The sequence below is a fragment of the Lycium ferocissimum genome, chromosome 11 (assembly GCF_029784015.1).
Source record: "Lycium ferocissimum isolate CSIRO_LF1 chromosome 11, AGI_CSIRO_Lferr_CH_V1, whole genome shotgun sequence".
NCBI lineage: Eukaryota > Viridiplantae > Streptophyta > Magnoliopsida > Solanales > Solanaceae > Lycium > Lycium ferocissimum.
The window spans coordinates 42001374-42019168 of record NC_081352.1 but is presented as its reverse complement, the minus strand read 5'-3'; the positions used below and the strand labels follow the sequence as shown (position 1 = coordinate 42019168).

General features: G+C 37.1%; 1 protein-coding gene and 1 pseudogene across 3 annotated transcripts; both read right to left on the bottom strand.

Moving 5' to 3' along the window:
• Positions 1–1321: 1321 nt before the first annotated feature.
• On the bottom strand, positions 1322–12252 carry LOC132037064 (26S proteasome non-ATPase regulatory subunit 2 homolog A-like). Of its 3 annotated transcripts, none has more exons than XM_059427498.1 (26): positions 12198–12212; positions 11941–12086; positions 11178–11278; positions 10207–10327; positions 10073–10132; positions 9880–9947; positions 8931–8973; positions 8457–8522; positions 8213–8251; positions 8045–8127; positions 6471–6585; positions 6193–6267; positions 5771–5929; positions 4878–4985; positions 4674–4778; positions 4449–4589; positions 4261–4365; positions 3882–4103; positions 3571–3684; positions 3276–3491; positions 2916–2975; positions 2710–2823; positions 2538–2623; positions 2107–2215; positions 1823–2001; positions 1322–1669 (listed from the first exon to the last, which is right to left on the bottom strand). In XM_059427498.1, the coding sequence occupies exons 2-26, from the start codon at positions 12064–12066 to the stop codon at positions 1594–1596; spliced, it is 2691 nt and encodes an 896-aa protein (XP_059283481.1). In that variant the 5' UTR covers positions 12067–12086; positions 12198–12212; the 3' UTR covers positions 1322–1593. The 3 variants fall into 3 exon arrangements, with proteins under 3 accessions (XP_059283481.1, XP_059283480.1, XP_059283478.1); XM_059427497.1 differs by lacking the exon at positions 12198–12212 and adding an exon at positions 12166–12180; XM_059427495.1 differs by having other exon boundaries at positions 11941–12252.
• Positions 12253–14650: 2398 nt separating this feature from the next.
• On the bottom strand, positions 14651–17207 carry LOC132038357 (uncharacterized; annotated as a pseudogene).
• Between the last annotated feature and the right edge of the window lie 588 nt (positions 17208–17795).

The window sequence follows — 17795 nt, the reverse complement described above, 5'->3', positions numbered from 1 at the left end:
GAGAAAAAGCAAAGGAAATAGTTGCAAGCAAAATAATGTGGGACGAAAACAAAGTGGTGAATTCAACTCTTTAATGCTAATTTTTCTCACTCAAGTGTAACTGTATAGTTAAAATCTGGAAAGTGGCATTGAATTTGCTTTCTGATTTCTGGTTAGCATTTCGCTTAAATCCAAGATAATTCAGGAAAAAAGGCCAAGCAAACTCAAAAGAAACCCAGCAATTTTTTTTTGTTCATACCCAAGTGAGAGAATACAAGAAGAATCAGCCTAAGTAACAGAGAGAAAATTAAGGAAATTAAAAAGAAGAAAGAGAAAGTAAAAGAAAAGAAAAGAGAAAGTAAGGAAAAGAATAAGAAAACAATATTAAAAAAAAAAATTAATATACATGTGTCAGGCGTGTGATCTTCGCTCTCCACGGATTGATATTTTAAGGGTGTATAAATTCCCTTTTTAAAGTAGTCCAGGGGGAATACGACTCCCATGTAGAAAAGGTGTGTAGTTGATAATTCGGTCATACGTTGATTGGGCATTTGGCCATTTTCTCTAAAAAGAAACCTCTTTTCTTCAGAAACGTAATGCCCAGAAAGAGAAATGTGTTATGAAGAAGCTCACTTTTCTGTAATCTTAGTCTCGTTTGTTCATTGTTTTCTACTTTGTCTGTGCAGGTATTATCGCAGCATTCCAAGGTTTGAGTGAGTCTGGCGTTTTCAGTTCTGTTATTTCAACTACTCACATACAAACGTTGGATTTCTTGTTCAGAAAAGAGCCAACATCGTTGTTTCTTCCAGCTTTTACTAGACAGAGCGATGAATCTTGTTAAGTGTTGACCATTGGGTAAATGTACTAGATTAAGGATATAGTTTAGGTTTGAGGTATAGTTTAGGGATGTTTTCGGCCATAAACTCTGCTAAGAAATTTGGCTCATGCTGTTATGCGTTTCTGGAATTTATTCTATGACGATAGATAAACGACAATCAATCAAGCATCTAATTTAGTCAGATAAGTCAAGTACAAAAACAAAGATTAAAAGGTCAAGTTCTCCTTGATACCCTTCATATATCTATGGTCGTTGTAAAGGTCACATGAAAGAGCAAAATATTCATGCAAGAAAATATAGTCCGTTTGAACTTGTCTAATCTCGACCCTTTATCTGATTAGATTAGACCCTTCAAGATTCTAGTTCTCCTCAACCTTACACCGAAATAATATCATGATTAAAATAGCGACTTTCGCTTTTACATAACTCATAAGCTATGCCTGAAACATAAGGTCTGGTGCCAAAACCGTTACAAATCTCTCCATCAGATACACCCTGAACAGATAATGTAACAACGATTTCTATTTCACTTTCAGCAATAAATAACTATCTGCAACTTTACACAGAACACTTAAATGGGACAAAAGAACTTGGAAAGCATAGATGGACCGGATCGCCTCAGTTGCCCCAAAACATTAGATATGGATCTCACCACAGAGCAACTTGAGCAAATTAGACAGCGTCATCGACTGTCTCCTGCCATTCTCCCTTAAATAAATAACGTACGCCATCTAAAACTTCTCGGCTCATTTCATTCATATACCTCATTGAGGTCACTATTGATCATCTCTGTAATCGGGATTCTCCTTCAAGATGACGAAGCCTTCAAGAATGGGCGAGAGCGGAATGTACCTGAGCGTGACAATAAATACGATAAGACAAGAAGCTACAGGAACGACACTTGCTAAAATATTATGACAGGAATCATCTGAAGGCAATTTTTTCTTTTTAAAAAAGAAAATGTCTGCAGACAACATAGTAAATTCCAAAGCGTAAGAAGTATACTTCTCGGTTGCGAGCTCAGCTCGATCACCGGCAGCAAGGAGAACCGGGGTAGAGTGGGTCTGGAAACCAGTAATGGTCTTGGGTCGACCTGCCTGACCTACAACATCAACAGCTTGGCCAACACGGACAGGAACCGACAAGGGTTTCAAATTTTCATCCACAGTCAGCAGCATCCTTGGCTGTGAAGCCAGAGTGAAAGGACATAAAATTAGGAGATGAGGAAGCCGGAACAGGACAAAAAGAAAACGGAAAAAAGGAATATGCTTGTTCAACAGACAGCAAACCTGCATAGCTAAAGTCAGGAAATAAAGAACATAGTGATATTTCCCCAAGATAATGGCCTTCATATCAAGACATGCATGCAGCAGTGTTACCAGCCCGGCCAGTGCAGTCCTGAAAAGGTTCAAAGGTGGTCAGCCATGAAACACTGCAGAGGATCAAAGAGAGAGAGCTCATTAAGCTTGAGCCATATTCTATCAATCAGTTCATTAAGCTCTGAATATTGAATGGTCGTATTTTATTTTATTCTTAAATCAGTTTCTGAAGAACCGTGTTACACATCAAGACTAGAACTCGCCTCCATTGAATAAGAAAAATCATTTTCAACTCGTTATGGAAGCACTTTTTAAACACTCTATGTAGACTATAGATAATGCTAGCTCTTCCATACATCAATATGGAGAACCACATGCAAGTTGTAGAAGAGAGGGCTTACGGAGATAATAGGAAGTGTTCAGAATGATATGGTGATAGAGTTAACAATCCCTTTCCCAAATGAACAAGACCTTGGGCAATCCGCACCTGCAGAAATAGTTATGCAAATGATCAGAATCGTAAACTTAATGTTATAGAGTTGCCATAATAGAACTACGAAAATTAGTTCTTACACAGAACAGGAGGTTGGCTTCTTTGTAGTAGTAACTGGACAGATTACGCAGCATGCCAGCTATTCTGGCATTGTTTGTTCCTGCACCTATCAATCCCAAAGAAATGATAGCAGCCTACATACAGCATTTAGATAAGCAGTTCAGATTTGAGAATTTCTTTTTCGTAGTAACACAAATATCTTCTTTCTGCTGTTCTTCAAACATACCATAGCTACTTCGGAGTCTGAATCATGACTAAGCCTGCTCAGAGTGTCCATCACATTGACCTGTCCGACACCAAGGAGCAAAGTTATGCTGGCACATGACCAAAGAAAAAAGAAGAGGAAAAAGCCTGGGCATCTACTGCTTATGAGTGAAATACCTAACCAGAATACTTAAAGTAACTCAACTCTAAAGAAGCAACAGAAAAAGGGTAAAAGGAGGAGGGTCAATGGTAAAGATATTTTCCAATTTACCTTTGGGTTTGAAATGCAGAACGAGAATACTTAAAGTAACTCAACTCTAAAGAAGCAACAGAAAAAGGGTAAAAGGAGGAGGGTCAATGGTAAAGATATTTTCCAATTTACCTTTGGGTTTGAAATGCAGAGGAGGGCAAGAGCCAAAGGAACTGCTCTTCTGATATTTTGCTCCCCATACTGCAAAAGGTGTTCTAGCGAGCGTATGGCCATTTCGAGTCCCAGTTCTTCAGCCATTGCTACCATTGCAATACCAAGGACGGCAGGTCCCTGGAAGGTTTCACCCTTCTCAAAATGTTGGGCACATTGACCAAGAAAATGTTGGACCTGAGACATTGAAACTTTCAGTTATTGCTGTTACCCTCCTGAAACGACTTAGAAGTTAGAAACACAATTCTCGTACTACCTTGAGCACATTGCCTGTCCCAGCATAGGCACAAGACTGCAGGGTCATATCGCAATGCTTTCTAATCTTTTCATTGAAAGTCTTTGAGACCTCAGCTGTAGCCTCAACACTTTCCTATATAAAAAAAAAAAAACAACAGATGGATCCAAAATCATTATGGCTAGAAAAAAAGATCCGCAGGATCTCACATTTCACTGCAAGAACATTGATCCGCAAATATCCAGGCTATTGGGATTCTAAAGTAAGAACTGAAGTTAATTATACTATCCCTCTCAAAGTTAATGCCAGCTATATGCAAAACATTCGGTTACCTGCTTTCCAAGATACAGAAGACCAAGACCAAGAGGCAACAGGCGGGCAAAGGGCTCTCCTAATTCTGACTCACTTCGTTCCATCAATGCAAATATGATCGCCTGAGCAATCTCTTCATTGCATGAACCCACAAATACCAATCCCAATGATATAGCAGTAAAGGCAAGCACATCAAGGGACACCTTACTATCTCCAAGTATTGGGGTCAATTTACTACGGATCTGAAAATAATTGGAGCCAATTAAATAGTCGTAAATCTGTAGAACCTTCCATTGTACCACATATAAAGTTTTTACACGGTAAACCTATTGCTAAACTACAAAAGAGAAAAGTAAGTTTCACGTCCCACACAAATCAAAAGACAACTAGGAACTCTACCTGCTCATTCTGAGAACCAGCATAAGCAAGACCAAGGCCCATTATAGCACCGATTCTAATTGAAGCATCCTCTTTGTCTATGTACTCAGCTAGAAGTGCCAATGCCTGCTCAAAACAATTAAATTAAGATCCAGGTCTACCAAGTTTTGCAGAAGAAAAATAGTAAAACACAACATCAAGGAGCTCACAGGATCACATTCATTCTTGATACCACAGTTCACAATCCCAACTCCTAACAGTGCACCGGCGATGACGTGGGTATCCGTACTATGGAAATACTTGTCAATTTGTGCAAGACCAGAATCAACATCCCAAAGTAGGATCATACCCTAAATGTTTAGGCAGGAACAATCATTAACACAAGATAGATAATGAAAAAAGAACAGTGACACCCAACCAGTAAAACTACGCACCAGACTTGCTGCTGCACTAGCTTTTCCATGTTCTTTATTTTTGAAAAGCCAGCTTGTGGACGCACCACCACTTGACGCCTCTGACGGTACTGTCATCAACTTATCCTGAAGCAGAAATATAATGTGAATTTAAAAAAAAAAAAATATATATATATATATATATGTATATAAAAAATAATCTAAACCAACAGAACCATTATATACCTGACCAAAGCCAGCATTGACAAAAGCATTGACAAATGTAGAGGCCAAATTTTGTCTTGCTGAATCTACACTTGCTCCCGCACTAGCCCGGCCATCGAGCAAATGTGGCTGATAAATTAAACCAGAGGGATTTAGCACAAATTTTGGTTACCAATGTTTTTCTGTTTGCACGGAGTGGTGATAGATAATAAACATAATTTGCCAAACAAGCTCTTCTTCACCAAGGATACTAGGAAATAACAAACAAGATATTTTGTTCGCTTATCATTATTTTTCTTTTCTTTCTTCTAGTAGTAATTCAAGGAGCAAAAGGAGTATTGAGATTGCCTTTCATTGGTAGTGGTAGCAACAGGATGAGTGAGAAAAAGTATGAAATTATGGGGGAAAGGTGAAAATTGGTCTGCACTTCATAGACCAAATATTGCAAAACGCTGCAAGGTGAATACTTTGCCCAACAGAAGGTTAACAACACACACCTTCCAGGCAATGTCAGGTTCATATTTTTCAGGGATACTAGGAAATAACAAACAAGATATTTTGTCCCGCTTATCATTATTTCTCTTTTCTTTCTTCTAGTAATAATTCAAGGAGCAACAGGAGTATTGAGATTGCCTTCTTTGAAAGTGATAGCAACAGGATGAGTGAGAAAAAGTATGAAATTATGGGGGGAAAGGTGAAAGATTGGTCTGCACTTCGTAAACCAAATATTGGCAAAACGAAGCAAGGTGAATACATTGCCCAACAAAAGGTTAAGAACATACACCTCCCAGGCAATGTCAGGTTCATATATTTCAATTAAGGAATAATATATTTCAATTAAGGAATAGAGAACCTATGCAACAGTAGATGCAAATCAAACGTGACGAAGAAAGGGTATATTAGAAAGTGCAGACCTTGTATATGTCGTCAGGGGTTTTTGCTTCCATGACCTCAATATCACGAGCAAGTGTGAGATAGCCTTCACTTAATTTAGCATTGTTAATAATCTCCTGTAATCCTTCTCTTTCTTCATCTTCTGCACACATCTCTTCATCAAGCTCAAATGTCTGACCCTGCATTTCCAGACATTAAATCAGCAATCTGAGATGAACCATCGATGACAAGACTGATTTATGTCACAAGCTATAAATCCTGTACAAATAGCTCTCTGGGGCAGGGAATGCGGGGTCAGGAGATGAGAGAATTATTTGGTAGTAAAGGGAATGGAGGACGTGGAAAAGAAAGAGAACCCAATGAAATTCAAGATGGACACAGGAAAATCCACACAGGGACATTGAAAAAAAATGACAAATAGAACAGAAAAATGGAGACTTACATGGCGAGCAAGAATGTAACAGAACTGCTTCTTCCGCAGAAGATCACCACACGATGTAAAAACTTGCTTTACATACTGCAAACCAAACCAAAAAAAAAGGTAAAATCAACTTATACCCTAATTTCAAATTTCAAATTTATAGATACACTAGACTCTCAACTTGCAAGAAAGCAGATCCATTACAGTATTACACTTTAGCAAATATCCCTACACTCTAACAAATGATGTTTCTTTTAAAGAATGGGAGGAGAATGAGAGTGGTATTAAAAAGTGCAGACCTGCATGTTATCCAGGTACAGTGCAGTCACTAGTGCACTTGGATACTCCTCAAATTTCATATAGATAGTGTATGCAATATCAAGAACCAACATGTCGTCAGGTCCAGGAAGGTATCTGTTAGACAGCAAAAATCATGAGTTCTAATGAGAGGTCACAGAGAATCTAATGCAGACATTAGATAATATGAGGACACGTGTAATCGCCAGCAGAAAACAAACAAAAGAAATGATGTATAGAACACATTTTTTTGGTTTGATAAGCAACACAGTATGTGTCTTTATATCTTGGAAAGAAGCCACAGGAATTTTACTCCTTGGCTTCCACCAGAGAGGAATTGACCCATCTAAAGCAAGCTGAGAATCGGAAAGAAGGGCTTCGGAAGCACTTTGTTGCTCAAGCTAGACTGAAAATTTGAATATACTACTAACCAGAACACAACCAGTAATTCAGACTTCACTTATCTACAAAGTTATCCACTCCCAAAGATAGGCTTGCAAGGGGTAATGAGAAAGGATCACAGTACTCACATGCCTTCACTTTATTCTCGTAGGAGAACCCAACAGACTATAATTACCATGCTTCAGACTCTCCCTGATATCCTTCTCAATTCCGAATTTCTTTTGTCCTTGATAAAACTATTGAAGGCGTCGTGTGAACCAGCTACTTTTAGAAAATAATTTTCAGGAAGTGGTAGGCCATCATCTCTAAAAGGTTAAAAGTAAGTAAAAATAATATAGTAAATTAAAAGGACGTCTAGCAATGCCTCAAGGGCCTTGAATCAGTTTAGCAGTATAACACGGAATGTCATGTAGACGCATATCACGAGTCTGAATCCGGGCTGATGAAGCAGGTTTGATCTTCTACAAGTAGAGAAGGCAAGAAAGGCGCACGTTATCCACCGAGTTTCGAAGCTTGATACAACGGATTTGTAGGTTATAAAAAAAAAGATCTTTTTCAAAGCAATTCATCAATTTTAATCACCCGATATAGCCGCAAATAAAACTATGTATATAAAAATGTCATAGCACTAGAGTGGTTTGGCACTCCTGGTCAGCTTTCCTTTTGGTCCGTCTTTCTTATTGTAATCCAATCGATCGACCCCATTTTTTACATAGTTTCATTATCAAGCGAACACCAAAACTTACAGGTTGGTCGCGAACTGCAGATAAGTAAGGATGATGAGAATAGCACACAAGGGTGTAGCCTAGTCAAGGAAGTGGGTTCAGAACCACGAGATTGAATTCTCAGGTTCAATTCCCAACGGAGGCAAAAACACTAGGTGATATCTTCCCATCGGTCCAAGCCTTGGTAGACAGAGTTACCCGGTGCCTATGTTGGTGGGAGGTATCAAGTACCCCATGCAATTAATCAATGTGCAAGCAAGTTGGACCGGAAACCACGGTTATCAGAAGAAATGTCAGGGCGATGAGAATAACTAAGAGCGGCGATGAGAATAACTAAGAGCGTACACACTACATAAAACTCCAGCAAATCCAAATTTGCCAAGAGAAAATTCGCAGGGTTCATGTACTCTGACAAAGAACTTCCAAAATTGTGTCATGAGCAAACTCACTTTGCTGAACTGGTGAGATAGGAGCATGTCCTTTTGTAATTTGTACCATCAACGTGCTCGACTAAGAGATCAAGATCTTCAACCTGAAATTATCAAAGAGATATCTCACCAGCTACACACATGGAAACAGTACATAAATTAGGTAAAGACATGGAGAGAGAAAAATACCTCCATTAAAAGATCAACAGCCTCAGGTTCAGCATTATGCTGCGTTGCAGAACAAGATATAAGTCAAAAATTGGTACCCTTAAAACAAAAGAAAGGAGATGAAAAGCAATCTACGCTCCCGCATCAGAATAGGATAAAAGGAAGAAACTTTTTTTTTTTTAATAAGGTTTTTTCAAAAAAAAAGGAAGGAATCTTTATACCTCTATCCTGCAACTCAACTAATATTAAATCTGAAGAATGATACCTTCATGTGAAAAGCAACAATTTGTTGCACAAGCTCCATTAGATCATCAATTGAGGCTTCTTCACTCTGAAATAGTTAATGCATCATAAGAATAGAAACGGAAAAACCGATTAAAACCTAGATTTAGACATTATTGCATGATGTAGATGTAAAAAAACATGTCGGAACAAGATAAATGTTAAAGAAGGCATGATGCTGTTTGCAAGTTTTTATTTATAAACAATAAAATTTAGGTAAATGTCACAACCTTCAAGCAAAAGATTGTAAATATAAAACCATGTCCAGGTAAGAGAAACAATGACTTGTAAAAAGATGATAATAGGTACTTATGTACAGTAGCCGTAAACTTAGCCTGAGTTGCAGATGCATAAAGTAACCAAACTCTGAATAAAGCATGAACAGCACAAACTTTAGAAAAACACATAGTAATATTCTTCTGAAACATTACACAGCAAAAAATGAAGGAGAACAAACCTGCCGTTTTCCATACTCTTGTGCAATTTCTCCAGCCAAGTTCCTGCAGAAAACAGTCAGTTAGCCAATACTTGAGGGGCAAAATCGATTGGGCAAGTTTTGGGAAATGAAACACAAGAATTCACACACAAAGAACGCGTATAGAGCTAGTATCCTAATATTGAAATGGAACACAATCAGAAAGCCATCTCATGCAGTACAATGAATAACTAGCATTAACATCACACCACCGTATCTTATTCAAAAAAAAAAAAAAAAAACACACATCACACAACCGTATAGATTTACATCTTCGGATGACAGTAACAGTGATGTCCATGTCAGTTTGCATCAATCCGACTAATTCATTGGACAGCACACTAAATCGGTAAAACCCTTAGGCAGAGGTGAAAGTTAATTCTGCCACTAAGGCTGGAGTAGATGGGCACGCATTGAATGTTGTAACAGGGATTCGGGCTTGGAATCTCCATGTAGTTACTCCTACAGCTCAACCCCCCACCCCACATTGGGGACAAGGGCATATATACACTTTACTACTGCTAAAAATTCCGTTCCCCTTAACATGAACCAGAACTCATACAAATCTATAGAGTTTATTTCCTGATCCTACATCAACTTAGCATGCAACTGTGCTAGGTACTTTGTTTCACAAATCAGCATATGCCAGTGATTTTATGCACATACTCCTGTGCACCACTGATGTCCGCCAAGACTGGGAATTAATATAAATACAAATATGAGCTTGTTAAGAGCCGCACAGCACATAGAAGATGCAGATTTTCTGAAGTAACTTTTTGGTTGGCTATTCCAGAGTAAGTTCTAAATAATCGTAAATAATATTAACATGTTTTTAAAGAATCATAAATAATATAAATGGGAAAAAAGAGAAAAGATTAGGATACTTGAATAGGAGTTTAATAAGACAAATGTTACTAGCTTTCAAGCTTACCTAACGTATTCATGTCCCCAGGAACCAATTTCACCTTGAGAACCCAACAGTCTATACTTCAAGCTCTCCTGTAAGAACAAATAGAATTAATAATAGCCATAAAATAGATGAAGAAATTGTTAAAATCACACCAGCACAAGTAACAGCATATCACACATGCACAATTATTAAATAGACCAAAAACAAAACATACCCTTTCTCCTTCAGCAGACATTGTCAAGGCCAAAACAGAAAGTACATCTGCCAGAAGTGTCTGCATGCAGTTGAAATTGCGTGAGTGGAATTTATTCAACTTCTACAACAGCTAATTGCAGTGCCAACTTATACCTTCAAATCCGAGTCTGGCATTTTCTCATAATATCCCTTCAGTGTTCCATAGTGGGGACGCAAGAACTTTAATGGTTTTGGAACTGATGTCATTGAGCTTGTTGATGTACGAATTTCCTGTCTATAACAAAGGAAAGATGAATAAGACAGAGAGACAAGAAAGAAATGTCCTTGCTTATGTAAAGGAAAGACCCTAAAAAGCTCAAGGATTGAAGATTTAAACTGGCATCTGATTTCTCATTCAAACTGAACTTTATAGCTTACAGACGGACTTTAGAAAAAAAGTGGTGTAGTGTAATCTTCTACAGTACTACTGAAACGTCCAGGATGCAACATTGAAATGTACACACTTCATATGCATGTAGTGCATGAAATTCTCCAAAGGGCTATCTTTTACACATCCATGTATTCACTATCCATCAGCTGTAATGCCCATTTAATGGATGTCTGAGGACTGTCAAAGGGCATCACTTTCTGTAAGAGTTCCCAAAAGAACATGACAGCTAGCGATATACTTGCAGCTATCACATCTAATGTTCAAGAACACTTGTTCTATTATAGGTGTATTGGCATATACACAACCAAATCATAGGGGAAAAGAGCAGGAAAAAAAGGGGAATGTGGGAGCATCTTCACGCTGCTATTACCAATAATGCAATAAAGCACCTTCTACCAGGCAGTTACCTGCCTTCCGGCATCCCAAAATATTCCCTCAAAACGTCAAAGCAACATGAGTTTGCAAAAGAAATGAATCCAGAAAAAACTACCAAAGCCCCAAATGATATTAAGGTCCCAAGTTCAGCTCAACAAAAGCTAGAACCTTTACACTATCTATAGCTGTAAATTTTATCCAACTTAAATGGGAACTCAGCAGCTCACCTCAACAACTACCCCTTCAACGGAATCCTCAATATCGGCATACCCGGTAAATACAAATTCCTAAAATACAAAAGAAATGCTGAAAACAATACCTCATACTCTCAAGTGCAACCTTCTGTAATCCTGGATCAGCATCTTGAACTCTCTCCACATACAGTTCCAATTGCTGCTTCAACGCCAAATCCTCCTCCGACTAATCCCAACAAAAAAATCAATTAAGAGACGATGAAAACATAATATAACCGATTAAATTTTATATTTTGATTCCATGATAACTCCCTCAGCACAATACCACTATTTCTATCAAAAATTGTAACAACTCATGAATCAAAACCTCCAAATTTTCATTTTGCTCGAGTTAACTACTCCTCTATTCCAATTTAAGTGACTCTTTTCACTTATCGAGAGTCAAATTGACTAATCTTCCGAGCTAAATTGAACTGGATCAACTCAATATTTTAAAACTAAAATTTACATATTCAAAAACTATATGATAAATACTACTCCCTCTCAATTTATGTGGCACGCAAAAAGAATGTCACCTTTCTATATTTAGAAATAATTTAACTATATGAGATGATTTACCGCCACACAAATATCTAAGGCTTGTTTTGGACTACAAATTTCAAAAGTCTTTCTTTCTTTCTTTCTTTCTTAAACTCAGTGCCAAGTCAAAATGATGCCACATAAATTGGGACGGAGGGAGTATAAGTTGCAATTTCTCTCCTATCAATATGATGAAATAATATATGAAAGAATGTTAGTCAAAGTTAACAAAGTTTGAATCTCGATAAGAGAAAACTATCACATAAGTTAGGACAGGGAGTAATAGATTTGATAGTTGATGATACTTACGAGATCTTCATCTTTCTTATCATCCTTCTTCTTTGAGTCCTTAGAAGGAACTTTAATGGCCGCTTCTTCTTTGTTGGACTTGTCACCGCTAGCACCTGTACTGTTTGGATCCGGTGTCTTTGACATTTTTTATTTTTTTTTTAGAGCTAAAACCCTAGCAGAGAAATTGCAAGTAATAAGTACAAGTTATTGAATTGGATTGTGTTAATGAAAATACAAGTGAACATACGTGAAATAAAGTGATGTTGAGTTCTGACAGTAGAAGAACAAAGGTTTTCGTCTTCACCAAGGTAAGGTTGTTGTTGTACTTTGGTTTTTGTTCTAAGACTGTTATATCTGCAGAGACAAATGAGGCAATAACCGGATGTGGGATTTGCCACTTTAATGGCTCATGTTGGATTAAGATGGTCATACTCTTTTAAGCCCAAAACAGTATTTTGTGCTGGTCTTTTATATTTGCCCTTCCAATGGGCTAATCGAGCTTATACTGCACCATAATATCTACAAGTTATGACAGTGCCCTTAAAAATTTATGCTCTTAAAGGCATAAGTTTGACTTTGAAGGGCAAAAATTAAAGACAAGCTCATTTGAACGACAACAGTGTGTAAGGATTAAATTGCCTGAATTGAACTTCAAATGGACTAGTCTTTAATTTTTGTCCTTTAACAATTGAACTTATGCCTAATGGGTATAAATTTCGTAAGGGAAAAATAAATATAACTTGTGGGATATTATAATGTAAAAATATAAATCTATACTCCGGAAAAAAATTGTTTGTTATGAAGGACAAAAATTAAAGACAAGCAAAAAATAGGAACAGAAGTGCAAATGACTACAAGAGCTGCACAAATTAGTGTGGGCTTGACACTGGATCCGGTAAGTAGAGAATCACTTGGTCCTGATAGGATTTATGGGCTTGCCACTTTAACAGCCCATCTTAGATTAAGACAGCACTGGATTCACTGGGCTCTTTCTCAGCCCTATTTTCGAAAAAGGGAAAAGGGTCAAATATACCTCTCTTTAGTTTATTGATTAACTCTCCGATTGTACAGTAGTCAAATATACCCCTCTCGTTACAAGTTGGGGCCACATATACCCCTACCGTTAGCAAAGTTTCAAAAATACCCCTCATTTCTAATATATTCTCACGTAAGCAAGCCTAGTCATTGGAATTGGGTGACATGGACGCCACATGACATTTAACTTATTCTATGCGGTGTCTACTTGGCAATTTTTTTAAAACAATATAGAAAATTAATTTTTTAAAACAAATCTGAAAAAGAATGGCTTTTATTAAAAATCTGAAACTTTTTTGCTTTAATAAAACCCTTTTTTTAAAAGTATATTCTCGAAAATTGGATATTTTAGTTAAAAAGTCTACAAAATGATTTTTTTAAATTTGGAAAACTGTAAAGTATTTTTTTTTAAAGTGTCCTAATTTTTTTTTTAAATCTGGATTAATTAAACAATCTAAAAAACTGATTTTAAAAAAATCATTTTCCAGATTTTTTTAATAAAAAATCCAATTTTCCAGAATATTTTTTTAAGAAGCGGGTTTTATAAAATAAAATAAAAAGATTTTTAATAAAAGCCATTTTTAACAAATTTGTTTTTAGAAAAATCAATTTTCCAGATTATTTTTTTCTTTTAAATTGCCAGGTAGGCACCACATAGAATAAGTGAAATACTATGTGGCGCCCATGTCACCCAATTCCAATGACTAGACTTGTTTATGTGGAAATATGTTAGAAATGAGGGCATTTTTGAAATTTTGCTAACAGTAGGGGTATTATTTGGCCCCAACTTGTAATGGGAGGGGTATATTTGATTACTTTGGCTAACGGAGGGCAAAGTTAGCCAATCAACTAAATTAGAGGGGTATATTTGACCCTTTTCCCTTTAAAACATAATCATTATCATGCAGTTTGAAATTTGATAGAAGCTTTATGACAATATATTGAAGCTTCACCGGTAAAATTTGATTTCATATCAATGGTTATATTTCAATTACATGAATTGTAAATGATTATTTGTGAGTTTAACTATTAAGACGATCCAATTCTTTTAAGCCCCAAAAGGTAATAGATTTGGTTCGTTACACCTACACAAATTAGCTGAATGAGCCACAATTATATTTGGGAACTTTACATAACTATGCAGACTCCAAATACATTACAGATTTTAGCAAATATTATTTGGGATTGGGCTCCTCTTCATTTTCTTTCTCTCCATTTTCTCCAAGTTAATGGCTAAGATTTAATTGACTAAAACAAGACTCTAACCATGATTTACATAATTAATAATTTATCCGTAAATATATTAAAATATTTTCTCTCTTCCTATTTAACTTTTCCTACCCAACAAAATATCTTTGCTCATCTATGACCCAACACAACATAAAACTCGTTTTAAATTAACCAGTTGAGCAATAAAATTATTTTTTCACCTTCTATTTTAAATTGATTTATAGTAAAAAAAAAAAAAAAAAAAAACGTGTTTTCTTTAATCAACAGGTGAAATGGATGGGAGTGTTGTACTCTGAATTCTCCACAATTGCCCGAGAACAAGCATTTGATATCTTGTCACGACGCACCCACCTAGGTCATGACCGGCGCTCAATTAGCCTAAGCCAACCGAGCAAGCTTGAATCATTTCTTGTTAGTAAAAATTTCTGCAGAGTTTCCTCTATACTGGGAGAAAATTCATAAATCAAAACCTGTCAACACCCGATGAAAGTAATCCAACAAGCTACAATACCAACATATGAAGTTTTATAGAGCATCAGCATCCCAAGTCATGGGCTTTCGCAAAACTTATAAGTCCTAAGTTGTACTATAGTAACACAAGCCAAAATAAGATATACAAGGCCGACTTAAGGAGCAAAACTCGGGTTTGAAAAAAAAAAAAAAAAAAAAAACTAATATACTATAGTAATCAGCAACATGATGGCCCACGCGAAACAAGTGTGGGGCTTACTAGATTCGTTGTCAGCTCTGTCTGAGTCAGAATGTCACACTCGGCTAAGTTATCTGCAGGAAATTAAAACAAGGGAGTGGGGTCAGTCACACCGACTGAGTGAGTAATAATATCAGTCATAGCGTTTTATTTGGGACAAGCATTTGTATAAGAAATCATGCAACATGTAAAATCCTCAAAAGATATCTCATTTAAACCAACAGAACAATACATCTATGAAAACTATGTTTAAACTAGTTAAATAATCATGTTCTTATTTATTGGGAGGTCCCTATGCCAAAAGATCGAAATATACGTTCTGACACTATGGATTTACCATAGCCGTCTGACTACCCCGTCAGCTAGGTTCCCTTCTAAAGGGCCTTTGTACAATACGAGTTCACTTACAAGGTGCACCAGGTCTAACGATCCCGACGTTAGATAACGGGACTCTGGCAAAGGTTCTTCCTAAAGTTCCTTTTTCATAGTACAAATATATTCTCTCTATGTCAAGAATTTAAATCCAGCAGTATATATGAACTCATCCTTATCAAAAAAAGAATATATAACAACTCATAAATGGCATAGTTCAAGAACATCCGGTGTGTAAAAGTGAATTGATGTGTTTTCATATATATGGTCATGTTGTTGCTTGTCCACGTGCAAATAATCTCTTTCGTTAGACAACCAATTCTATGCAAGAAAACGAATTTAAGACATGCTACAGTAAAAATAAAAATAAAAAAAATCAACTATGAAGGAATTATCACTCAATGTACTCTTGCCGAATAACTCCAATTCGCTTCCGACAATTGTCTCCTTGAAGTATCGCTATCTAAAATATATAAAGCAATATTCGAGTCACGTATGCGGGCTTATCAAATGCTAATTTCCCCCAATTAACCTATGCTCATCGTTACTAAATTTTTTATTTCTAGCTACCGCTATTCTCTGTCCGGCCCGAGCATACCAACGGCAGGTTTTTCGCTTTTATTCCCCAAATTTAGAACTCTGAAGAGAATTTTAATTTATTTGATTCTAAATCTTAGTTGTTATTGCGCCCCAACCCAACAAAAGGATGAATTTAGTGATGAAAGAACTTACTTGCAAAGTCAAGAATACGAAACTAGTTAGGTCTTGAATTTTTCTTATACGGTTCTAAGTTTCTAGCTTTTTTTCTTCACTTCTCTTCCCCGTAGCTCTTTTTTTCCCCCCCCGGAACTTTGCTTTGTGCCTTTTTATCTATGTTGTAACTCCGCCATTTTCTTTTCTTTTCTTTCTCACCGCCTCTTTTCTATTTTTTTTTTTTTCCAAGAAATTGATGTTGGGGAAGCTTCGTTTGAAACCGATGGTGTGCTTTGGTTTTTATGCTCTGCTTTAACCTCTTTCTATCAATTAATTACTTCTTTATTCTAATTATTATGTTATTAAATAGGTACTAAAGAGGTGGGTAAATAGCTTATGGCTGAAGTAGTCTAAAAAATAGGCCAAGACTTAATACCTAAGTAACTTAGATGGGCCAAGGCCCAATTTTTCAGGTTGTTATATTCTTCCCCCCTTATGAAAATTCGGTCCCCGAATTTTAAAGATATACGTACCTACGGATATGAACAAATGAGGATACTTGGCTCGCATCATTTCCTCATCTTCCCATGTCGCCTCTTCACTAGTATGATTTTTCCATACCACTTTCACTGTCGCGATCTCTTTCGACCGCAACTTTCTTATTTGTCTGTCGATTATAACCACTGATTCCTCTTCATAGGTTAGGTTCTCATCTAACCGAATATTTGATGCTTCGAGCACATGGGATGGGTACGGTATATACTTTCGTAACATAGATACATGAAATACTTTGAATGTACGGTCGATAATTCTGGTGGAAGTGCTAAACAATAAGCAACTACGCCTATTTTCTTAAGTATCTCGTATGGTCCAATGTACCCCGGGCTCAATTTCCCCTTCTTCCCAAATCTCAAAACGCCTTTCATTGGTGATACTCGTAAGAATATGTGATCTCCTACTGAAAATTCCAACTCTCGATGTCTATTATCAGCATAAGCCTTTTGCCAACTCTGGGCTGCCTAATTAGTTTAACCTTGTCCAGTGCTGCCTTTACCAAGTCTGGGCCTAATACCTTTGCCTCACCAGCCTCGAACCAACCAATGGGTGATCGACATCGTCTTCCGTACAAAGCCTCATAGGGTGCCATATGTGTACTTGCTTGAAAGCTATTATTATAAGCAAATTCGGCTAAAGGTAGATATTTATCCCAACTACCACCAAAATCAAGGACACTAGATCTCAACATATCTTCTATTGTTTGTATGGTTCGCTCGGATTGTCCATCCGTCCGCGGGTGAAATGCGGTACTTAGATTTACTCGCGTTCCCAACGCTTCGAATGCCTTCCCGTAAGTGTGAGGTGAACTCGGGAACCTCTATCCGATATGATAGACACCGGAACCCCATGTAGTCTAACAATTTCATCCATATAGATCCGTGCATAACGCACTCATTATGTAGTTTTCCGGAAAAAAGTGTGCCGATTTCGTCGGTCGATCCACAACCACCCATATAGTAATCATAACCCTTAAGAGTCCGTGTAATCCGATTACGAAATCCATAGTGATTCCGTCCATTTCTACCGGTATCTCAAGCCGTTACATTATGTCACGCCCCCGAACACACGGCCTGGCGAAACACGGCGCTCGGTGCCCATCTTGCGTATGCGACCGAGCGAACCACATGGCTCGCCGAATCATCATGAGGCATACGAGCGGAAATATAGCATGAACGTGAACTTTTTAAAACATGAGATGTCAAAAAATTTTAAAGAAACCTTGTTTAAATCTAAAGCAAATAAACACCAGCCAAAAACAAACACCCGGTTAACATAA

Bases quoted from the DNA above. Each gene is read 5' to 3' on its own strand.
- LOC132037064 (XM_059427495.1), bottom strand. From the start codon at position 12,066: ATGTCAAAGACACCGGATCCAAACAGTACAGGTGCTAGCGGTGACAAG. The intron at 8,252-8,456 runs GTATCATTCTTC...TCTGCAACGCAG, and splicing joins TTGTTGCTTTTCACATGAAG to CATAATGCTGAACCTGAGGC. The intron at 1,670-1,822 runs GTATACTTCTTA...TGTCACGCTCAG, and splicing joins GCTGAGCTCGCAACCGAGAA to GTACATTCCGCTCTCGCCCA.